General features: G+C 40.9%; 1 protein-coding gene across 6 annotated transcripts in view; it reads left to right on the top strand.

Moving 5' to 3' along the window:
- The first annotated feature begins 4,828 nt into the window (after positions 1-4,828).
- The window catches only part of LOC110508698 (sickle tail protein), a 53,441-nt gene continuing 32,192 nt past the window's right edge, over positions 4,829-26,077 (top strand). For 5 of the 6 annotated variants that reach the window (XM_090225615.1, XM_090225616.1, XM_036966361.2 and 2 more), the window contains exons 1-2: positions 4,829-5,673; positions 25,763-26,067. In XM_090225615.1, the coding sequence (XP_090081741.1) occupies positions 5,448-5,673; positions 25,763-26,067 (531 nt within the window). In that variant the 5' untranslated portion in view covers positions 4,829-5,447. Of the gene's footprint in view, positions 5,674-20,313; positions 20,460-25,762; positions 26,068-26,077 lie in introns of those variants that run through there. The other variant, XM_036966355.2, reaches the window with a different exon arrangement.

The raw sequence follows: 26,077 nt of genomic DNA, 5'->3' as shown, positions 1-26,077 counted from the left end.
TTCCCAAATATGATATCCATGTATGGCCACACGAGGGCGTCAGAGAGAGCTCTGAGAAGACACTTGTTCCTTCACCTTGTTCCAAACATTTAAATAAGTCATCATTCAGTATCAATAACAGCACCAAAGTACAGCTACAATTATCTGGTTATACACAATACATTTGGGATATTAAAGAAGAATACAGTATTGACATTCAATACATCGAAAAATTCACCCTATAGCCTGTGCTGTGAAAAGCACAGAAAAGCACCTGTCATTGGCTATTAGCTACATAAAGGTGATGTTCAACCCTATCAGTTATGTCTACCTCATCGCTGTACCCCACACATACAATTATCTGTAAGGTTCCTCAGTTGAGGAGTACATTTAAAACACAGATTCAAAAACAAAAACCAGGGAGGTATTCCAATGCCTCGCAAAGAGGGGCACGTATTGGTAGATGGGTAAAAATACAAAAAAGCAGACATTGAATATCCCTTTGAGCATGGTGCAGTTATTAATTACACTTTAGATGGTGCATCAATACACCCAGCCAATGGTGACTTTAAAACAGTTACAGAGTTTAATGACTGTGATAGGAGAAAACTAAGGATGGATCAACAACATTCTAGTTACGCCACAACAATAACAATGACAGAGTGAAAAGAAGGATGCCTACAGAATACTAACATTCTAAAACATGCATCCTGTTTGCAATAAAGCACTAAAGTAAAACTGCAAAAGAATTGATGAAGAAATGTACTTCCTATCTTGAATAAACATCGTTATGTTTGGTGCAAATCCACATCACAGAGAACCACCCTTCATGTTCCAGGCATTGTGGTGGCTGTATGCTTGTCATTGGCAAGGACTAGGGATTGTAAATAAAAAATAAATGGAATATAGCTAAGCACAGGCAAAATCCTAGAGGAAAACCTGGTTCAGCCTGCTTTCCAACAGACACGGGGAGACCAATTCACCTTTCAGCAGGACAATAACCTAAAACACAAGGGCAAATCTACACTGGAGTTGCTTACCAAGACGACATTGGATATTCCTGAGTGGCCTAGTTACAGTTTTGACTTACATTTTCTTGAAAATCTATGGCAAGACTTGAAAATGGCTGTCTAGCAATGATCAACAATCAACTTGACAGAGCTTGAAGAATTTTAAAAAGAATAACGTAAAAATATTGTACACTTACCCAGCTGTAATCTCTGCCAAATGTGATTCTAACTCTACTTATGTAATCAAGATATATAAGTGTTTTCTTTTTTGGATTTGTTTACAAATGTTAGAATTTTTCTTCCACTTTGACAATACCGAGTATTTTGTGTAAATCGCTGACAAAAAAATGACAATACATTTTGATCCCACCTTGTAACGCAACATAATGTGGAAAAAGTCGAGGTGTGTGAATACTTTCTGAAAGCACTGCATATTTCGCCTCACAATGAAGTGTTTGACCATTTTCTTTTCAGGACAACCAGGGATACAAGTAGAACACAAAACAATTCGACATAAACAGTTGCATTCATGAGTTTTATTGACAATCAAAAAAATAAGGTCCACCAAAGAAAAACCTGATAAAAATGAATTTATAAGAATGATGTCAGTACAGGAAGTGTTTGCTCACTGGGAAATGAATATCCAACTAGTCAGTGACAACTGTGTGGAGTTTGGAGTTTGTCACAGAAACTATGTGAGCTTATTATAGTATTATAGACACTACTGTATGTCCTAGGATTTCCAATGATCTTCTATGTTGAGGAACCCATTACCTTCTAACGACTAGCTTGTGAGAGTCTTAGAGGAAAACAATCTTGTAGCTAGCGCAGTCCCCGTTAATCAGTGGTGTATATCTTCAAGCATTTCCTCTAAGTTACTGGTGTTTCTCTGCAAGGCTTTAATCTGGAATTGATCAATTTACCCCACTGTAAAACAGTGCCCTCTCAAGTGCCCACTAAATACTGGTCATACTGCTTGTGCCAGGTCATATTCCCATAACCCTGAAGCATAGCTAGGGACCTCTGTGTGCTTCCTTGCCTGTGTCTGTGTGCTATTTCTCAGGGCTAGGGAAACCCCCTTGGCCAGGCCCTTTCTCAGGACATGAAGGGACAGAGCAGAGTAGAGCTTCTTAAAATAAACCCCTATTAAAGCCATTTTTTTATGCTTCAGAGAATCATGACAGCAGAAACTGTCTCCCCCTTGAACATGTGGTGGGGAGATATTTTTGGACAGTAGCCTGCAAATAGACCACACTCCCATATATGATACAGAGAGCCAGGACAGTGATCTTAATCATTATGATGACCAGGGCCGGGTTACCAAATGGACACGCAGGGCATGTGCCCCAGGCCCCCAATCTCCAGGGGGCCCCCAACGCAAAAAAATAATATATACTGTATATTTTGGGAGGGTTGGGGCCCCCAAATAGCATATGATAGCACAATGTGAATGATATGAACAAAAACATGAGATGAGCTATAAAACAGAAGAAGAAAATTAGCTTTGTAACTGCAAAACACGTATCTTAGCCATATCTTAGTCTGGAATGCAGTAAGTTAGCTGATTTCCCCCCAAATAAAAAACAAATCCCCCAAAATGGTTACGGTTCTCCGGCCATAAGGATGATGACAGTTAATGATGCATCTAATCTACACACTCCTATGCCTCTGTATGCATATACTGTCTGTACAGTTAAGAACATAGTGCTTTAGCACGTTGTGGCCCATAATGTCATGTATACCGACGCTTTTTAGCAGACGCTTTTATACAAAGCGACTTACAGTCATGCGTGCATTAATGTTTCATTAATGTTTCATTAATGTTCCATGGGGAATCGAATCCACTAAGAGCCATGCTCTACTGACTGAGCTACATTTAAATTGGTCTCCGGAAATTTGCATGATGGCTCTTTTTGGGGGCATTGATTTGAACAATAAACATGTTCTACATTTGAAATGTTCTGTAAGTAAAATAATATACTTAGCTGTCTTATTAGATTGTGAATGTCCTTTTCTGAATAAACATTTTATTTATTTATTTGGATGTGTTTTAGATCGTTTGGGGGTCTACTCTATTGAAGACAAGAACAGTCTCCAAGGCATTGTTAAGCCTACAACTTCAAGGTCAGAATTTCAGCAAGCCAAAGTTTCACCCTGCAGAAATGATTATGACAGGACTTCTTCTCAATGTTTCAGTGCCATACAAATGTTAATTCACCAATATTCAGGGACTTCTGTGATCAGTGCAAAAACTCCTCATTAACAAATACCATGGAACCCCTCAGGGCTGTTCCCATGGTGACGAAGTTTTACCATCCTGTGTCAGTATCATGGTGAGGGAACAGTCCAATGGAAGAGTCTTCGTCCTCCATCACTACAGAGAGAATTGGTCCCTTATACCATAGGATTGAACTGGGTCATTTAACTGTGAGGCGGCCAGGACTTAATAGAGGATTGTAATACAGATCATTTAGTTTAACTCCTGGAGGTCTAGTAGGATAGGGAGAGTGGAGATCAGTGGTTTAGTGAGAAGCTGAACCACATTCCATTACCCCACATTTAACTGTTGGAGAACCTGTACTGTGGGTTTCTATGGCTATAAGAATGAGGTTAGTTCCAAGCAGCAACACAGACAGATGAATTTCACCACAATACCCTATGTGTACTCTTTTAATAGAAGGGATTATATACAAACATAATCTATTATTATGTTTAAAAAAAAACAGCCCCAGCCAGCCTTTAAGGAGAAATCATTACATACGTAAGATTCTAAATGTGCCCACAAAGAAAGGCTTAGGGAAAGGGTGTTTAGTTGACATGATGGCTTTCATTTGTGATTTCCTGGCTCTCTTTATCTGATTGACACATATCACATCCTAATCCTCTTGAGGCAATGGAGGCTATGAGCGTTGGAGTCTGAGAGCATCGGATACTGGGAGCATCATTGGGTCAGTAATACTTCCTGAATTCTCCCGACTCTTCAACATGAGGGAGGAGAAAGGAAAGGGAAAGGGGGATACCTAGTCAGTTGTACAACTGAATGCATTCAACTGAAATGTGTCTTCCACATTTAACCCAACCCCTCTGAATCAGGACAGTGTCTGGCACGTTTCAGTGTCTGGGTAAGTGTGTTCTGCTGGGTGTGACTCTCTGTAGAAGCTTTCATGTCATGTTATTCAGATGGATTTTGACATGCACATGCTACGCTACAGTATGGTGTTTTATTTTATCCATACCCAGCTATTTTATTTACCCTGTTTCTGTCATTGTAATATCTTATATTTATTTGTATCCACCTATATTTTAGTTGTTACTGTTTTCTGCCATGGCATTTTCTAACACATCCAATCTCTCCTGTCATCTAAACACACATCAACTGTTTGGATTTTGTCCAAAGAATCCATGAATTATTCAGAGATATTCTAACAATGAACCAAATCCCTGTTGCATCTAGGTAGCCTACCATTATCTTAAATTACAACTAGGCTTATCTGTTAGTTTGTCTGTCAGTACACCTGTATATCTGTAATATCATTTTGGCCAGTTGTTTTGAAAGTAGAGCTCACGAGCCAAAACAGCTCCCCAAAAGTTGTGCACATCTCAAAATCCATCTGAATATCATGACATGAAAGCTTCTATAGAGAGTCACACTCAGCAGAACACACATTTTCCACTCAATCTCTTTAATACATCGCTTCACTAATCAGCAGCTGGGGAGGGCATGCAGATGTCCAAGAGGCAGCCTATCAGAGAGCAGAGCTCACTACTCTACAGAATATATCTGCCTCTCTGTTAGTGAGGCTGTAGCTGCCTGCCTGCGCTGGAATCCATGCCTTCCCAGCAGAAGCATTACAACTGTCAACTGTAATCATCTGTGCTGTTTGCAGCCTTATGAATTAATATGGTGTAGGCTAAACATTCTGCTCTGAGATTACCTTCATATTAATGATGGGTTTAACTTTTACCCCTGGCAGCCGTTTGACTAGATTAGGGGTCATTTGTCAACAGTGTGAGATCATTTAAGGATCGTTTACTATAAGCATGTGAAGAGATTAACAGAGAGAGAGAGAGAGAGAGGGAGAGAGAGAGAGAGAGAGAGAGAGAGAGAGAGAGAGAGAGAGAGAGAGAGAGAGAGAGAGAGAGAGAGAGAGAGAGGGGGCTTGTGACTCTCCCAATGCAGACTGTACTGCAAGGCACAGCACAGCGCGGCAGAGTGCACACGTGGAATCGACTCTCAGCTGATGAACCACAGTCTATCTAACTAAGGAGCTGGGCTTTATCTTAAAATACATTTTTCTTGTAGGCGACAGACAGCTCAGCTTTCGTGTCCAGTCAATACTTGACACTCACCCGGAGAGTTTGATTACCAACTGAATTGACTGACTGACAGAAGTGTGTGAGAGAGGAGCAAGCCGGAGGGATATACAAGACGCCCTGGAGTATCTGACCGGTGGAAAGATGACATCCAAGTCATCCAGGCAGGGCAGACCCTCCTCGGCAGGGTCCAAGCAGCCCTCTCAGAGGAAGGATTGCCCGGCAGGTAATCGCTCCTGTATGCTGCGGGTCGGGGAGAGGCTTATGAGGGCTGGGAGTGAGGGGAACCTACATGCTGTGAGACCCAAACCCGCCCAGCAGACACCACTGGAGGGGGGACACCAAAAGTCCGGCTCCATCACAGCCAAAGGTAGGAAGTCTTAAAGGTCCAATGCAGCTGATTTTATTTCAAGAACAAAACATTTTTGGCTAACAATTCAATTCCTTACTGTGATTATTTTCAATTAAAATTTCAATTAAAACAAAAATAACTTCTTAGTAAAAAGCGTTTTCTCAAGCAAGAATTTTGTTCAACTTTCTGGGAGCGGTCTGTGTGGGGAGGGGAAAACTTATTGGCAGAAAAGGTTTGGAACTCTCTTACTTATTGTTCTATGAACTCATTTACCACCTGGAGATGTCACCGTGGAGGTTAAAACTCCATTCCACCAAAAATGGAGAAAAAAAAGTATTACACAAACACTACCGTTCAAAAGTTTGGAGTCACTTAGAAATGTCCTTGTTTTTGTCCATTAAAATTACATCAAATTGATCAAAAATACAATGTAGACATTGTTAATGTTGTAACTGACTATTGTAGCTGGAACCGGGATATTGTTTATGGAATATCTACATAGGTGTACAGAGGCCCATTATCAACAACCATCACTCCTGTGTTCCAATGGCACATTGTTTTAGCTAGGACAAGTTTATAATTTTAAAAGGCTAATTGATCATTAGAAAACCCTTTTCCAATTATGTTAGCACAGCTGAAAACTGTTGTGTTGATTAACGAAACAATAAAACTGGCCTTCTTTAGACTAGTTGAGTATCTGGAGCATCAGCATTTGTTGGTTTGCAAACTGGCTCTAACCAGAATAGAAGGAGGAGTGGGATGCACCGGTGCACAACTGAGCAAGAGGACAAATACATTAGAGTGTCTAGTTTGAGAAATAGACGCCTCACAAGTCCTCAACTGGCAGCTTCATTAAATAGTACCCTCAAAACACCAGTTTCAACGTCAACAGTGAAGAGATTGCTGGCCTTCAAGGCAGAGTTCCTCTGTCCAGTGTCTGTGTTCTTTTGTTTATCTTAATCTTTTCTTTTTATTGGCCAGTCTGAGATATGGCTTTTTCTTTGCAACTCTGCCTAGGAGGCCAGCATCCCGGAGTCACCTCTTCACTGTTGACGTTGAGACTGGTGTTCTGCGGGTACTATTTAATGAAGTTGAGGACTTGTAAGGCGTCTGTTTCTCAATATAGACACTCTAATGTACTTGTCCTCTTGCTCAGTTGTGCACCGGGGCCTCCCACTCATCTTTCTATTCTGGTTAGTGCCAATTTGCGCTGTTCTGTGAAAGGAGTAGTACACAGCATTGTACAAGATCTTCAGTTTCTTGCCAATTTCTCACATGGAATAGCCTTAATTTCTCAGAACAAGAATAGACTGACGAGTTTCAGAAGAAAATGATTGTTTCAGGCCATTTTGAGCCTGTAATCAAACCCACAAATGCTGATGCTCCAGATACTAAACTAGTCTTAAGAAGGCCAGCTTTATTGCTTCTGTCACAGTCGTCTGAATAATTATCAGACCAAGTTGCAGCGCGATATGGTTTCCTCATATTATTTGTTAGAAACGCAGAAAACAACAACAAAGAAAGAACGAAACAAACAACAAACCGTAACAAAGAGGTGTAACATACACTAACTCTAAACAATATCCCATAAAACACAGGTGGAAAAAATGCTGCTTAAATATGATCCCCAATTAGAGACAATGATAGCCAGCTGCCTCTATTTGGGAATTATACCAAACACCAACATAGAAAAACTAAACTAGAACCCCACATAGAAAATAATAACTAAAACCCCCCAGTCACGCCCTGACCTATTCTACCATAGAAAATAAGGGCTCTCTATGGTCAGGACGTGACAGCTTCCTTAATCAGCTCCAGAGTTTTCAGCTGTGCTAACATAATTGCATAAGGGTTTTCTAGTGATCAGTTAGCCTTTTAAAATTATAAACTTGGATTAGCTAACACAACGCACCATTGGAAGACAGGAGTGATGGTTGCGGATAATGGGCCTCTGTACGCCTATGTAGATGTTCCATTAAAGATCTGACGTTTCCAGCTATAATAGTCATTAACAACATTAACAATGTCAACACTGTATTTCTGATCAATTTGATGTTATTTTAATGGACAAAAAAATGTGCTTTTCTTTCAAAAACAAGGACATTTCTAAGTGACCCCAAACCTTTGAATGGTATTGTATATATATAAAACTGCACTGGTCCTTTAATGTCTATAGACTTAAACTGAGTATACCAAACACATACCGGACAAACACCCCTTTTTGCCCTCAGCCTCAATTCGTCAGGGCAAGGACTCTACATGGTGTCGAAAGCGTTCCACAGGAATGCTGACCCATGTTGACTCCAATACTTCCCACAGTTGTGTCAGGTTGGCTGAATGTCTTTGTGTGGTGGACCATTCTTGATACACACAGGAAACTGTTGAGTGTGAAAAACCCAACAGCGTTCTGGTTCTTGACACAAACTAGAGCACCTGGCACCTAATGCCATACTCTGTTCAAAGGCACTTACATTTTTTGTCTTGCACGTTTACCCTCTGAATGGCACACATACACAATCCATGTCTCAATTGTCTCAAGGCTTAAAAAAACATATTTAACCTGTCTCCTACTCTTCATCTACATTTATTGTAGTGGATTTAACAAGTGACATCAATGAGGGATCATAACTTTCCCTTGGATTCACCTGGTCAGTCTATGTCATGGAAAAAGCAGGTGTTCTTAATGTTTTGTAATACTCAGCATGTAGTCTAAGGCGGTCACTGCTGTATTGCAAGCCTTTAGTGGCAATTTACTAACTCTTTGTTTTCTGTTGATGTACTGTATCAGTCATAGGATGCTGTATCGAAGTTCTGTAGAACTTTCTCTGCACCACAAATGAATAATAGATCTGATGATGTACAGCCAGTGTTACAGTGCTACGATAGCCGACAGTACAGTCGTGGCCAAAAGTTTTGAGAATGGCACAAATATGAATTTTCACAAAGACTGCTGCCTCAGAATGTTATGAAGAGTGATCAGATGAATTGCAAAGTCCCTGAATCCCCCAAAAACATTTCCACTGCATTTCAGCCCTGTCACAAAAGGACCAGCTGACATCATGTCAGTGATTCTCTCGTTAATACAGGTGTGAGTGTTGACGAGGACAAGGCTGGAGATCACACTGTCATACTGATTGAGTTCGAATAACAGACTGGAAGCTTCAAAAGGAGAGTGGTGCTTGGAATCATTGTTCTTCCTCTGTCAACGATGGTTGCCTGCAAGGAAGCACATGCCGTCATCATTTCTTTGCACAAAAAGGGCTTCACAGCAAGGATATTGCTGCCAGTAAGATTGGACTTAAATCAACCATTTATTGGATCATCAAGAACTTCAAGGAGAGCGGTTAAATTGTTGTGATGAAGGCTTCAGGGTGCCCAAGAAAGTCCAGCAAGCGCCAGGACCGTCTCCTAAAGTTGATTCAGCTGTGGGATCTGGGCACCACCAGTACAGAGCTTGCTCAGCAATGGCAGCAGGCAGGTGTGAGTGCATCTGCACGCACAGTGAGGCAAAGACTTTTGGAGGATGACATGGTGTCAAGAAGGGCAGAAAAGATGCCACTTCTCTCCAGCAAAAGCATCAGGGACAGACTGATATTCTGCAACAGGTACAGGGATCGGACTGCTGAGGACTGGGGTAAAGTCATTTTCTCTGATGAATCCCCTTTCCGATTGTTTGGGGCATCCGGAAAAAAGCTTGCCCGGAGAAGACAAGGTGAGCGCTACCATCAGTCATGTGTCATGCCAACAGTAAAGCATTCTGAGAACGTTCATGTGTGGGGTTACTTCTCAGCCAAGGGAGTGGGCTCACTCACAATTTTGCCTAAGAACACAGCCATGAATAAAGCATGGTACCAACACATCCTCTGGGAACAACTTCTCCCAACCATCCAGGAACAGTTTGGTGACGAACATGCCTTTTCCAGCATGATGGAGCACCTTGCCATAAGGCAAAAGTGATAACTAAGTGGCTCGGGGAACAAAACATTGATATTTTGGGTCCATGGCCAGGAAACTCCACAGACCTTAATCCCATTGAGAATTTGTGGTCAATCCTCAAGAAGCGGGTGGACAAACAAAAACCCACATATTCTGACAAACTCCAAGCATTGATTATGCAAGAATGGGCTGCCATCAATCAGGATGTGGCCCAGAAGTTAATTGACAGCATGCCAGGGTGGATTGCAGAGGTCTTGAAAAGGAAGGGTCAACACTGCAAATATTGACTCTTTAAATCAACTTAATGTAATTGTCAATTAAAGCCTTTGACACTTATGAAATTCTTCGTAATTATACTTCTGTATTCCATAGCAACATCTGACAAAAATATCTAAAGACACTGAAGCAGTGGACTTTGTGAAAATTAATATTTGTGTCATTCTCAAAACTTTTGGTCACGACTGTACATGACAATGTGCCGTAGCAGTCATACCCCCCCCCCCCCCCTTCCCCGTTTCATTCACACACACACACACACACAGCCACACACACAGCCACAGCCACACACACACACACACACACACACACACACACACACACACACACACACACACACACACACACACGCACACACACACACACACACACACACGCACACACACACACACACACACACACACACACACACACGCACACACACAATTACTGTACTGTATGCAGATAGCTTAGATCACCCTGTCAGATGGTCATTTTGTATTGTCATGCATTCCTGTGTGAAGCACATGAGTCTGACCACATTGTTCTGCCTAGGCCCCCTCAGCGGCCAGTGGATTAAGCCCTCGGGTCAATCCTTGTAGCTCTCATTGTGCTGATTAGTTACATTTGCCCTCTTATCATCACATTCCCTTTCAGTAGAGTTGAGCTAATCTCCTGCCCCTGTTCAAAAGCAACTGCTGCAGCAGACCGTCTGGTTGCAAATTGAATTTGACTTTGCCAACTCTGCAGCTGGAATCAGTCACAAAGATAAAAAAACATTTCTCACACTATCCAGGGTACAAATGAGGGTGTGAGAGAATTCAACTCACAGGTGCATGTGGCCTATTCACACTCATAGAAGTAGAAAAGTAGAAAAGTCTTTTTGCTTTCCACTTTCATTTTTTATTTTCCTTTTCTTTGCAGCTTTTTATTGGGATGTTTTTAGTCAAGTGGGATGTTCCAGAAACATCCTAACAAAGTCATAGGAAAACTCGCTCAATGTCATAATTCAGCATTTAAGGAACTTCCTCTTGGAGTTCTGAAAATATTGCTGGACTTCCAAGCCCAGTTCTCAGTGTATTTTACAAGTACATTTAATTCTGGCTTCATGCACGGAGAGGCTACTCCCCAGGTTCCCTAGGTCGTTTGAGCTGACGAATAATGGCTGCAATACATGTCCTATGACTAACAGATTACATTTGTTGTGGCTGTCTATCTATCGTCAGCTGCTGCCAGTGGCAGACTTAACACCAGCGGCTCCATGCATTCGGAGAAAGATCTGAACACTAATCCTCTGTACTCCTCTCGGGACATGATACAAGACTGTTGCGCTAAACCACCCTTAAACCATTGCTATTCAAACTTTTTCAGTGGGGACTACATTTTTTCTGCCAGAATTTCTGGGGACCCCATTTTTCCCCCAATAATTTCACCCCACTGCAAATCTAATGACACAACCTTAAAATCTGTCATTTTTCATTTTTACATCAATCATTTTTACTCAGTGAAATTCTATCTTTCCAATTATATTTCTCAAAACGTTTGTATATTGACTCATACAATAATCTATATGTACTTCTATATTGTATTTTTTAAAAACATTTTGGCAACCCCAATGCAGTTCCACCGCTGGGGGTAGCGACCACTGCCTTAAACCATCCTATTTTTGAAATGTCTTCCCTTTCTCCTTACTTTGTGATGAACTATCTTTCTCACACTGAGCCCTCGGCTTAAATATTCTCACACATCTTCTCACACTTGCTGTGAAATGCAAATGACATACAGTAGAGTTAAAATAGGATACAATAGAATAGTACTGGTCTTCTATTGTGAGTGATAAGGTATTTTGCTATTTAGTTTGGAGTAAATAACCTGTTGCGTTTCTTGTGTGTATGATTAATTGTCATAGATTTTTGATGTTTCACGGTTATTAGAGTTAGCATAGAGTGTAATTGTATCTCTAAACGATGGCTTGAGGCTCGTCCCTGCCCATTTCTAATTGTTTGTTCGGCCACAACACTCCCAGTAATCTGTGAATGGTGTATATAATCATAGCTATCGTTTTCACTTTTAATGTACTTTTTTTTTGCGCCTCACAAAGACTTGCAGTGGACACCGTCTGGTGGAAATCATTCCTGCAGTTCAAGTGTATGTTTCTGATGTCAGAAAGGGGGGTTTAAGTGAATCTCTAAACCACAAGATCACCCAAAACTGTAGTATTAAAGCAAAAACAGATCTCAAAACTCTTTCACAGGTTTCAGCTTCAAAGTGATGCCTATTTCTTTTAGATAAAGTTGATGTTCTCCTTATCAACACGTTGTTTCCAAAGATAGAGATCTGTTTTTAAGTATTGACGTGTGTTGAAAGTGTATGCTTTTAAACAGAAACATTCAGTAGGCTAGATTAAATTGATGGCCACATCTGATGGTATCACTATCAGATTAATGATCCACATAATGTGCAAACCTTGTGAAATTGTACCCAAATGCTCTCTGTCAATGGAAACATGAAGAACGTTTTTTATGATGTGGGGTAGAAATGGATGCAGGATGTGAATAATATTTTCTGCAAGTCATTACATTGTATACCTTATTGCCCCCAAAATTACTTATCTGTGCCTAATTAGACATAACAGACTTTTTTCATTTGGACTAAGTCACTTCATTTTCAGTTATGTAACCTTTGTGAGTGTGCTTCCAAAATTGTTAAAAATGTTAATTGCAGGCAGCAGCCTAGCTAGCAGTCCCTGATTTGCTCTGACAGCTGCGTGATTTCAGATCAGACGGAATTCCGCCCCATCCTATCCCGTCAGTCCCAACCCCCACCTCCCGCTGCTACAGCCTCTACACTACAGGTCCAATGACATTTGTCTTTTATATAGTCACAAACTGTGATGCGTGCTTCGATGAACACAACACAAAATCTGAAACAGCTGCTCAGTCCATTTAGACTTCATGTTGATCCCTTGTTGAGAATGATTTAGGTGATACTGGCATGACATGGCTATTTCTGTGGCTTTGGTGTAGTCTTGGGATGAGATGCATACAGTTGGCATCATGGACGCCAGTGTCCCCGTAAACAATATAAATAATTCCAGCTCTCCCATTTCCTGCTCTCCCACATCCCCATCCTCAATTCTCCAAACGACGCACTTATAACTGGAACTATGTCTCCTCTCTTCCAAGTTGATGGTTGACTCAGATTGATTTGCAGTAGCTACCCATCTAACCTGCAGATAGATATGTACCTATTTAACTTGAAAATAACACTTTTGAATGAAAGTTTTCTTTGGCGTTTGTTTATCTTTCCTCTGGTAGATTGACAGGCCAATAGAGGATCATAGACACAGCCTTTCATTATCTGTAGCTATATGTTATGGCTAATCGTGCCATACAGGCAAAGAAAATACAAAATCCCTGCCCCCTCTTGGTGTCCATAACCTCTTACAGTATATGAGGGAATTATTGTACTGCGCTTTCATTGTTGTTGTAAAGTTCTGTTGCACGCCACATGCTTGACAGCCCCCACCAAGCCAGTTCTTGAAAACACTCCCCCGCACATTAGTGCTGGTAGCATAATATGAGATGTAAATCATGCAACAAGGGTGTCTAAGCTAGGGGGAGAAGACGTGAGCGCATTCTGTATGAGCTGATGCTAATAACCCATTAGATTAGTGTACCCTAAAGCCATGTTGGGGCAAGTTCACACAAGGTTACTGAAACTATTGTAATTAACCTAATCCTTCTTGATAGCATGCCAAATGACCTTATATGCAACAAAAGCACAGCAAAAGAAGAGTGGTCATTTGGAAACGGTTGTTGGCGAAGTTAATAAAAGCTGATATTGAGCATAATAGGGTATGTCTTATTATTAAACAGTACATAACCAGTTTAGACTTTCATTCTATTTATAGTACCCTGAACCAAGCAACAGGTTGCTGTCATGTGAGGCAGCTATTATTGTGTCTGTCTGTGATATTAGGTGTTTTATTGCTACAGGATGCCATCAGTGTTATATATAGGCCTAGTAGGCTATACCAGGCAGCACATTAACACCACCCTCTCAACATCTTTCAAAACTGACTGAAGGGTCAAGTTAATGACTTTGAACACAGGTTTTGATTTCAAGTGGGTGAGGCGTACCTCCCCACATGAGATGGATACAGGGTTTAGGTTTTTTGATTAAGTTGCTGGGCAATCTAGATAATTAAAAGATAAGTGAATTTTCAGTGTCAGCTCTTAACAGACACGCCACCGTCCTTCGGGAGTTTCAAAAGGTGGGTGGGGGGGGGGGGGGCGACATAACTTCTGTTATTGAGTCAGTGATCAGGAGGGCTGTATTCTTGACAGAGTGAGGCAGTGTCCCAAATGGCACCCTATTCCCTACATAGTGCACTACTTTGACTAGTAAATGAGGGGTCTGGGAGCAGATAGAAATGGAGAGTAAAACATTATTACAGTATTGCTTTGCTCTCCCAGGACTCTTTCACAATCATCTCATACATTTTTTTTTTCTAGCTCATGAGGTCATTTGAACCTTGTCACATACCATTTCATAGCATGTTTTCAAGGCTGAATTTCTCAGCCTTCCGACTCCGTGAAGTGCATCATATAAAAAAAACTGTCTCACAACATCAACAATGTGTGGTCTTCCTCCTCTAGAATGGACACTTTTATCACCACCTCCAACTCTGATTGTCGTTATACCCTCTAATGTTTAGAGTGCTTTTTCATTTTTACCTTGGATTTATTTCGTTTGGAAGTCCACATTTGTGAGTGAAGTGTCCATGTGTTATTGTCTTGGAATGTGACATGCTACTCAATGATAAATACATTGAGAGTTACTTTTACGAAAATCTGTGTACTTCTGGCCCAGCAAAAGGGGTCTTTTGCCAGAGCAAACCATCTCATATTGTGCAGGGGCGGCCACAGGCTCTGGGGGCGCCCACCCAATGGTTTGCCAGTGCTGTGATAAAATATTGCGTTAAAATAATGAATTTGAATAATTTATCTGTACTGTATGTTTGTTAGCTAGCTAGCCAGGCAGTTTTAGAGGAAACATTCCATACCTTTTTCTAATTATCTGCCAATGTGCCAACATTCTATTCAAACAATGCTGTCAATCCACAGTCATACACTGGCTGAAATCAGGACTTAGACAAGTTGTAAAAGCAATTAATACTGATATTGTATCATATAATAGCATTCTCAGCCTTCCAAGAAAACAAAAATGTTGACATTATGGTCTGTTTGCATATATTTTAGAGGCTATAGAGAAAATGTTTATTAAACCCGCATAAACTGTATTTATGATTATATGACAATCTTTTAGGTTACATTAAATGTATTTCATCAGTTCTGATATATCACATGCTTTTGTTGTATTTTCCTGCGTAAGTAGAATCAGGGTTATGCCTCTACTGCCAATTATTCCAATTAGACTGATTATATTTCTCCCTGACCAATATGGCTCCCATTTTCACCCCATTCTGGAACTTCGATGAAAAAATCTGAGGGGGCACAAACTACATGAGGATGGTCTGCAGGGGGGCTAGACTTCTAACCCCTGAAACAGCCTTTTAAATGCAATCTAGAGCCATAATCATTATGTTTAATCAATTATACGTTAAACAAAAATGTACAGTATATTTTTCTGCGTATCTAAGCATACATCTTGAGCTGTCAGTATCCTCTTGACTGGTGGTTCTTTTTTTAAAGAAACTAAATATGCTTCTCTGCAACTCAGCTAAAATCTGGGTAAAGGATTGAAAGGACTGTGAGTCTTATTCAGTACATCTAGTTATTGCTTGCTTTTCTATGGTCTATTAACCTTGCCAGCAGGCATGCCAGCTAGCTGCTCTAACTTGATGGATAGCCTGAAATTACTTATTTTATTTATGTGTTACATTTTTGATTTTACCCTTATTTAACCAGCTAAGTTAACTGAGAAAACATTCTCATTTACAGCAACAACCTGGGGAAGTTACAAGGGGGGGGGTGATAAATGAGCCATTTGGAAACTGAGGATGATTAGGTGGCATGAGGGCCAGATTGGGAATTTAGCCAGACAGTGGAGTAAACACCTCTACTTGTACGGTAAGTACCATCTTTAGTGACCACAGAGAGTCAGGACACCCATTTAACATCCCATCCAAAACACATATTACAGGCTTCTTGGTAGCTTGTTATGAGATTTGGAGATTCTGAACCTATCTGGGCTAGCTAAAGATAACTTCATAACATTGCTAGGTGGCTAGTAGTATTACAGAGAAACAACAAAAACTGAAATTAAATTAAAACAAATAAAATAAATACAAATATTTGTTAAGCATGAACTGCCTCTGTGCCCCCTATGGGCATGACGCCTCTGCTTCGAGGGTTTATGACATAGCCCCTCTAGTATGTTCAAGCCTAATAGGGGCCCCACAAAAAAAAATGCAGTACGCCACTGGCATTGAGATGCAAATCTCAGAATGTTCATGGTTGTGCAACACAACCCTAAGATAAGGATACAAAAACCCACCCAGAAAAAAATCCTCCTTATAACCATAGTGGCATTTTCCAGCATTGTACAAAGCGATATGTAGTTGAAGCTGAAGCATTCGCTTGCTGGCAGTGCAGAGTGTAGTCAGTGAACCAATGCAGCATGGCAGACCAGAGATCCACCTTCGGGGCTGAAGTGAACTAGATCAATCAGCTATGCTTTGTCAAAAGGAGAGCGAAAGACTAGGCTTCCTCTCTTCTTTGCAGCTTTATCTGCTGCTTCCCTTACATCTCTCTCTCTCTCTCTCTCTCTCTCTCCCTCTCTCGCTCTCTCTCTGTCTCTCTCTCTCTCTCCCTCCCTCCCTCTCTGTCTCTGCCTATCTCCACTTGTGCGGACTGTCACACAGTGGACCTTAAGTGACACATTCACTTGGCAGGCTTTTCATGTTGAATCAATTCAACTGCTGAACAAAATGTGTCCGTTTTTTTTTGGGGGGGGGGGGGGGGGGGGGATTGACTGAAAAACTAAACCGTATAGTTACCCTATACAGAATGTGTTAGCTGAAATGTCAGATGTTCTGCTATAGGAGAATTAAATATTATTTCTGAACATATAGGCTACATTTCCAATCATCATGATGATGTGATTATAGTAATTTGAGCTTTTTAAATAACCTAATACAGTGCACACGTATGTAAGCTAGTGCACCATGCAAAAGCATCACTATATGAAATTGTAATTTTATAATGTCAAATTTTGTTCTGTTCTTATGAACAGTCAAATATTAAATGTGACACATCAAATATCATAGCCTGATGCTCAGTGGTGGAAAAAGTACCCAATGGTCATACTTGAGTAAAAGCAAAGATACCTTACTAGAAAATGACTCAAGTAAAAGTGAAAGTCACCCAGTAAAATACTACTTGAGTAAAAGTCGAAAAGTATTTGGTTTTAAATATACTTAAGTATCAAACGTAAATGTAATTGTTAAAATACAGTGTATTCGGGAAGTATTCAGATCCCTTGACTTTTTCCACATTTTGTTACATTACAGCCTTACTGTAAAAAATGTATTTTTTTAAATGCATCAATCTACACACAATAACCCATAATGACAAAGCGAAAACAGGTTTTTAGACATTTTTGCAAATGTATTAAAATAAAAAAACTGAAAAAACGTATTTACATAAGTATTCAGACCCTTTGCTATGTGACACGTAATTGAGCTCAGGTGCATTCTGTTTCCATTGATCATCCTTGAAATGTTTCTGCAACTTGATTGGAGTCCACCTGCGGTAAATTCAATTGATTGGACATGATTTGGAAAGGCACACACAGTTGACAGTTCATGTCAGAGCAAAAAGCAAGCCATGAGGTTGAAGGAATTGTACGTAGAGTTCCGAGACAGGATTGTGTCAAGGCAAAGATCTGGGGAAGGTTACCAAAACATTTCTGCAGCATCAAAGGTCCCCAAGAACACAGTGGCCTCCATCATTCTTAAATAGAAGAGGTTTACAACCACCAAGACTCTTCCTAGAGCTGGCCACACAGCCAAACTGAGCAATCGGGGGAGAAGGTCCTTGGTCAGGGATTTGAGTATGATCACTCTGAGAGAGCTCCAGAATTCATCTGTGGAGATGGAATTACCTTCCAGAAGGACAACCATCACTGCAGCACTCCACCAATCAGGCATTTATGGTGGCCAGATGGAAGCCACTCCTCAGTATTTTATTTTTTATTTTTATTTTTATTTTACCTTTATTTAACCAGGCAAGTCAGTTAAGAACAAATTCTTATTTTCAATGACGGCCTGGGAACAGTGGGTTAACTGCCTGTTCAGGGGCAGAACGACAGATTTGTACCTTGTCAGCTCGGGGGTTTGAACTCACAACCTTCCGGTTACTAGTCCAACGCTCTAACCACTAGGCTACCCTGCCGCCCCAGTAAAGGCACAGCCCGCATGGAGTTAGCTAAAAGGCACCTAAAGGGCTCTTAGACAATGAGAAGCAAGATTCTCTGGTCTGATGAAACCAAGATTGAACACTTTGGCCTGAATGCCAAGTGTCAATTCTGGAGGAAACCTGGCACCATCCCTACGGTGGAGCATGGTGGTGGCAGCATCATGCTGTGGGGATGTTTTTCAGCGGCAGGGACTGGGAGACTAGTTAGGATCGAGGGAAAGATGAACGGAGCAAAGTACAGAGAGATCCTTGATGAAAACCTTCTCCAGAGCACTCAGACTAGGGTGAAGGTTCACCTTCCAACAGGACAACGACCCTAAGCACACAGACAAGACAACGCAGGAGAGGCTTCGGGACAAGTCTCTGAATGTCCTTGTGTGGCCCAGCCAGAGCTCAGACTTGAACCCGATCAAACATCTCTGGAGAGACCTGAAAATAACTGAGCAGCGACAGTCCACATCCAACCTGACAGAGCTTGAGAGGATCTGCAGAGAAGAATGGGAGAAACTCCCCAAATACAGGTGTGCCAAGCTTGTAGCGTCTTACCCAAGAAGAGTCGAGGCTGGAATCACTGACAAAGGTGCTTCAACAAAGTACTGAGTTAAGTGTCTGAGGACTTGTGTAAATGTGATATTTTATATTTTTTATATATTAGCAACATTTTCTGATAACCTGTTTTTGCTTTGTCATGAAAAAGTAAAGGTCAAGAGGTCTGAATAATTTCTGAATGCACTGTATACTTAAGAATCCAAAGTAAAAGTATAAATAATTTCAAATTCCTTCTATATTAAGCAAATCAGATGGCAAGATATTCCTGTTTTTTAAATTTACGAATAGCCAGGGACAAACTCCAACACTCAGATATAGTTTACAATCAAAGCATTTGTGTTTACTGAGTCCGCCAGATCAGAGGAAGTAAGGATGACTAGGGATGTTCTCTTGATAAGTGTGTGAATGAGTGGTACAGTCCCTCCTGCAGCAAAGCACCCCCACAACATGATGCTGCCACCCCAGTGCTTCACGGTTGCGATGGTGTTCTTCGGCTTGCAAGCCTCCCCCTTTTCCTCCAAACATAACAATGGTCATTATGGCCAAACAGTTCTATTTTTGTTTCATCAGACCAGAGGACATTTATCCAAAAAGTGTGATCTTTGTCCTCATGTACAAATGCAAACCGTAGTCTGGCTTTTTTATGGAGGTTTTGGAGCAGTGGCTTCTTCCTTGCTGAGCGGCCTTTCAGGTTATGTCGATACAGGACTCGTTTTACTGTGGATATAGCTACTTTTGTACCTGTTTCCTCCAGCATCTTCACAAGGTCCTTTGCTGTTGTTCTGGGATTGATTTGCACTTTTCGCACCAAAGTACGTTCATCTTTAGGAGACAGAACATGTCTCCTTCCTGAGCGGTATGACAGCTGCATGGTCCCATGGTGTTTATGCTTGCGTACTATTGTTTGTACATATGAATGTGGTACCTTCAGGCGTTTGGAAATTGCTCCCAAGGATGAACCAGACTTTTGGAGGTCTACAATTTAGATTTTCCCATGATGTCAAGCAAAGAAGCACTGATTTTGAAGGTAGGCCTTGAAATACACCCACAGGTACACCTCCAATTGACTCAAATTATGTCAATTAGCCTATCAGAAGCTTCTAAAGCCATGACATCATTTTTCGGAAGGCACAGTCAACTTAGTGTATGTAATCTTCTGACCCACTGGAATTGTGATACTGTGAATTATAAGTGAAATAATCTGTCTGTAAACAATTGTTGGAAAATTACTTGTGCCAGGCGCAAAGTAGATGTCCTAACCGACTTGCCAAAACTATAGATTGTTAACAAGAAATTTGTGGAGTGGTCCAACCTAAGTGTATGTAAACTTCCGACTTCAACTCTATATGTTTATTAATTGGTTCAGCCAAGTATTCCCCAACACGCAGGCAAGGGCTGGAAAAAAAGGTGTCTGGAAAAAGTGAGGACAGCTTTACAATGGAGCTTCCTCAGGAACACACAGAGACACGTTTTAACCATAACTTTCCATGTATGAACTTACACAACAGAAAGACCTGAACACCGTGTGCTCTGTCAATGTAGAGTTCATATTGTTTAAGAGAATTCGGCACAAAGTAATGGAGTATCATGACATCAAACATTACTGGAGAGGGAGAAGAGGTAAGGCCATAGCGTAATATAATCTTAGTGAAGACTAAATGTTATTTTCATGATTTTACTTTCTCTGCTGATTCGTCTCTTGCTGCGTGTGGTCTGTGCAGTATTCTTCTGGTGGATGTGTTTTGATACTCTCACTGTCATGTTAGGGAATAATTATCCAATGTGTCATTGTGGAATCACCAGTAAACTAAACCTGAACAAAAGCAGCAGCCAGAGGTTGCTATAGTTATAGAGATACTTAATAATATTCCCAGTATTAGCTGACTAACACCCGGTTTTAGCCTAATTAAACACTCTCAAGTGGGGACCGCTAAGCTTAAATATTTGAAACAGGATAAAAGACAAGGGGGAGGACAAGGTTCTCGAGTGGTATTACTATACAAAACGGTATTACATAAATGGATTACAAACCCATTTCTCGTAAACTCATCAATTAGTCAGCAACTTTGATAAGCAGAGAAGATGTCTGAACTCTGAAGTGTTTAAGTCTTACAACAAACACTAAGCATATTTCCTGACAACTATGACTACATCATGATTAACTGTAGGTCTGGGCTATAATCCAGAATTACACACTATACACTATAGTGTCAGATTATATTAGGCTATGTGTGGACTTTCTGTATCGTATTTTGTTTCTTCAAGCAGCTGCACATCGAAGTAATAACATCATGTGAGCTGAGATTTGATACAGCACACACCCCTAGTGAATAACAGGTGAATAACTTGATACCAACTGACCTAGGGTCTATTTTGGGTTTAGGAGCTACTGTGCACTCAAATGATACAGCAGAAAAAAAATATTCCTGCCTATTTAACTGGTTATGATAAATCAACAATGAATAGGTTTCAAATCCAAGATAGACGCACTTGGGTGAAATTCTCAACAGCTGTGTACATGTGCATCCCTGCCTTCCCCACCCTCCTCCTGAGGAGGCTTCACAGCACATTGCACATGCCAGAATGGGTTCCCTCTCGCCCTTGGCTCCTCTTACCTAATTCCAGTAAGGTAAATAGTCCAGCTTCACTACAACAGGACTCGTACGTGTACATGGGTCTCTGACATGCCACTGTCTCTGCCTCCTGTCTCATGCTTTCTTCCTTTATAACCTGAGTATAATAGGACGTCTTGCTGATTTCAACTCACACACAGTTGATATCTAACTGGGTTGAAATTAGAAAAGCTGTTGTAGAGAGGACCTGAATTAGCTATATTCTGGTTACAAGCCCAGCTTTCCTCTGGAATCAAAGAAGGACCCTCCTTGAACTTAGTCTGTGTCACACCCTTTGTTGACGTATTTTTCCTCCATGCTGGGTTGAGGACATCCTCTGGGCTATGCTGCTTGTATCCCCTTTGTTTAAAATCTGAAAAGGTTAGGGGACCATTTCCGGATTTGCTCCGGACTTGGCTGATTACTGATTTAGGGCTGCCTGTGTTAGATTGGAAAGATAGCAATCGTCTCCCAGCAAACATCACAAGCAGATGGGAGTCTGTTTTCCAGCAGAGCCTTAACCAACGAGGGATGGCTTTCTCGTGGGATAGGCATTGTTTAGAGCAGGAAGGAAATATATGTTGAACATAACCTATAAGAGTCTTCTCTTGGTGATGCTTTTGTCCCATCATTGAATTCTTTCCTACATAAGATTTGCAATTATACTACAACAGGTATGTTCTTACGACACTGCAGCTTTGTGTAAATCTATGCCACTTGTTTCCTGTGACATCATCTCCCGTACAACCCGCGCACGCACATTCCGCCCTTCTAGCAGAATTCTAAAAGTCATTTCTGCTTAACCAAAATGGCCTTCATCAAAGGCATACCTTTAGGTCCACTTAAAATGTCAACTTCAATGTTTCACAGCATTCTTTGCCTGAAGTTGTGCTAAATACTACACAATAATGTGGACAGGGCATTAGTCATTAGTCAGGATGAAGTAAACACAGCTTTTGAATGTTCTGATTAAAGCATTTAAAGCATTGTAAGTATCTTTATAATTTTGTCAAACTGCTCACCTACACAGCCTGCAATCTGTACGGAACAGAATGTCATAAAATGTTATCTACCTTACAATAACCTCTCTAGAGAGGTTCCAAAGTCGAATGCCTGATGTAGGGCAAGTGTTCAGTTTTTACTCAATCATAAGAAGGATATTTGCTATTGACCTATTGCATTCACATTTTGTCAACTCACAACCAATGAACGTGGCATATTGACCATTGCATATCAGAATACTGTGGAGTGCTGTGGAGTGCTGCAGAGATTTTTGTGGAGTGCTGCAGAGATGGTTGTCCTTCTGGAAGGTTCTCCAATATCCACAGAGAAAAACTAGAGCTCTGCCAGAGTGACCATTGGGTTCTTGGTCACCTCCCTGATCAAGGCCCTTCACCCCCGATTGCTCAGTTTGTCTAGGCGGCCAGCTCTAGGATGAGTCTTGGTGGTTCCAAACTTCTTCCATTTAAGAATTATGGAGGCCACTGTGTTTTTGGGGATCTTCAAAGCTGCAGAAATGTTTTGGTACCCTTCCCCAGATCTTTGCCTCAACACAATCCTGTCTCGGAGCTCTACGGACAATTCCTTCAACCTCATGGCTTGGTTTTTGCTCTGACATGCACTGTCAACTGTGGGACCTTATACAGACAGGTCTTTCCAAATCATGTCCAATCAATTGAATTTACCACAGGTGGACTCCAATCAAGTTGTAGAAGCATCTTAAGAATAATCTATGGAAATAGGATGCACCTAAGATACATTTTTGAGTCTCATAGCAAAAGGTCTGAATACTTATGTAAATAAGGTATTTCTGTTTTTTTTCTGTTTTTTCTTTCTAAAAATGTGTTTTCACTTTGTCATTATAGAGTATTGTGTGTAGATTGATGAATCCATTTTAGAATAAGGCTGTAAATAAACAAAATGTTGAAAAAGTCAATGGGTCTGAATACTTTCCGAAGGCACTGTAACAATTGAGATGTACAAACCACGGCATAAGGCCGTAATTTAATAAACCGTCATTTAGATCAAAACTTTAATGAGCGAGCGGTCGATATAACTACTTGTTCAGCACTTTTTAAATGTACAGCGACAAAATTGATAACACATGCTATTCTTACTGTATTCTCCCTGTACACCAAGACAAAACCGTAGGATAAATTCTGAGGGGGAAAGGGACCAAATTCTTAGGTTAAGACACATGGGTTGCTAACAGCTTGCTACACAACATACACTTAGTCTTTCTTTATTAGCTACTGATCCCCCTGGCATAATTCATTTAGCAGAATACAACACATATTTTTGGACTCACCGTTGTTGTGCTGTGCTCAGTTGAAAGTGGCGCGGCGGTCCTTCTTGTGTGCAAACTTTGTCATCAAAGTCTTAGATTATCTGGTGCTTTCAAGACAACTGGGAACTCGGAAAAAAACAAAGTCGAACCATGACGTCAGTGATCTTCAGATCGGAGCTCTAGAAAGAGAACAGAGTTCCCGACTTGGAATTCCGAGACGGAATTTTCCCAGTCCAAGTTCTTCTTTTTTTTTAGTTCACAGTTGTCTTGAAAGCACTGAAGTCTAAGATTTCCCAGTTCAGAGTTTTCAGTTGTTTTGAATGCTGCGTGTGAATGTTTATCCTTTTAAGCTTGGAAAAGAGACCCTTTCAGACACGTTTTAAATCCTTAAACCCAGACTTGGACCACATACCCTCTCCACCAAATAGCAAGCAGGGGAAGCAATATAGTGATTGCTTGCAGTTAGCCATTGTTTCCTTCCAAACCCTTCATTGTTGAATTTGCGATTTCCGACTTGTGTAATGTTTATGTCCAATGGACAATAAGCACCGATACATTTTACTCATAACTTCTCATCTGACAAGGATTGAAAATGATTTGCCAGTAGATTGTCAATGTGATTCATGATGATAATTGCTTGTTTAGCTTGCTAGCTAAGATTGTGAAAGTATGATGTTGACATGATCAGTCCAATCAAAGCTATGGTAGATATAATGTGATTTGAGGTAATATTATCTGTGGCCAATGACCTTGAGCCTTCCTGGATGGGCACTTCTAATGTAAATCTATGGCAGCACCCAAGAGTGCTTGAACTGCCTAGCTTGCCCTGTAGTTTCTGCGGTAACGTTTTGTCCCCATGAGTGACAGAACACTGAGCCAATCACGGCGCAACTAGAGAAGATTATCAACGCCTCTGCTATGTATTTTGGCTGGCTGCCCTTTTACCACAAAAAGCACTGAGCTAGGCTGAAACACCTGCATTTTGGAGCTACCTTACTCACGAAAGACCACATTTGTATGCGGCTTTATTAACTCAAGGATTTTATTTTTGTTTTACATTGTTTGCAAACCGATATGTGACACAAATGAATGCTGAAATAACTTGCAAAACAGGTGGGGCTCTGCCTACAGACAGTCTGACTCCAGACTAAATCAACACTGAGTGATATAATGAATAAAGTGGATTAGCACTGCTCTCTCATTGGGTCTGCCTGCTTTGAGATTCTAAGCCCTCCTATTCATGATGTTTAGGTGATAACACCTTTCATAAAATCAAACTCCATGGTAGCCTTATCATTCTTAAGCCATACATAGTCAAATGTTTTCTTTTTCTATCCACATTTCTGGATTCTGGATTTACAACATACGTAGTAAGGCACATGCCTGAGTTCAGAGTTGTGTGTTGTGCATCTTCAGGCTTCTTGCTGATGGAGGTAATTTAGGTAACATATATACATACCAATGCTGAAGTGGTCTGTACTGCATCTTTGAATACAGTATACAGGGACAGTTAATGTTGCTTTTGTATTCGTGTGCTCGCTGCATGAATAAACAAATGTGCTGAGTTTTGAACTCATGACCGGAGATGAGTGCAGCTTAGACTGTCACCCATTGAATTGTTCAGGACAAAACAACTTTCTGAAGGTTCATGGAACAAGACAGCTATGATTACTCATCATGTTAAATACTGTTGTACACATCATGCATGATCATCAAAATCAAATGAAAGTTAATTGGTTGGTTACACAGATTTGCAGGTGTTATAGCAAGTGCAGTGAAATGCTTATGCTACTAGCTCCAACAGTAGAATGGCTCACAAATACACAAATAATCAAAAATCGAAACAGGAAATCAAGAAATCACAGAATGAGTCCAATTAACAATCCAGGGGTAGATATATTAGTGAGCATGTGTCAGAATCCATGTAAGAATGGTTGATGTTGTTTTTTACTTCATAACAACATAATGTGTTTGGTGTGTTTGAATCCAGATATCTTAATAATTAATATCTGTTTTACCAATAGAGTCAGGAAACAACAACCCAAGACTGTCATCACCTGAGGATGTAAAGCGCCTCCACAGACATCAGAACCTAGAGAACCAGAACCACCACTCTGAGCCACACTCCCCTAGCACTGTCCCCAGGAGGTACACTATCGGAGGGCAAGGGCACCGCAGCACCAGGGACCCCCTGACCATGCAGCACGCTGACATAGAGAGGAAGAAAGAGGTGTTCCTGGAGCACCTGAAGCAGAGGTATCCTCACCATGCTGCTGTCATCATGGGCCATCAGGACCACCTCATGGGCCATCAGGACCGCCTCAGAGATGTAAGTGAAT

This window comes from Oncorhynchus mykiss, chromosome 28 (assembly GCF_057628025.1).
Source record: "Oncorhynchus mykiss isolate SJ-2025 chromosome 28, ASM5762802v1, whole genome shotgun sequence".
Lineage (NCBI taxonomy): Eukaryota > Metazoa > Chordata > Actinopteri > Salmoniformes > Salmonidae > Oncorhynchus > Oncorhynchus mykiss.
The sequence above is the reverse complement of the archived record's forward strand: the minus strand, read 5'-3'. Positions and strand labels throughout refer to the sequence as shown.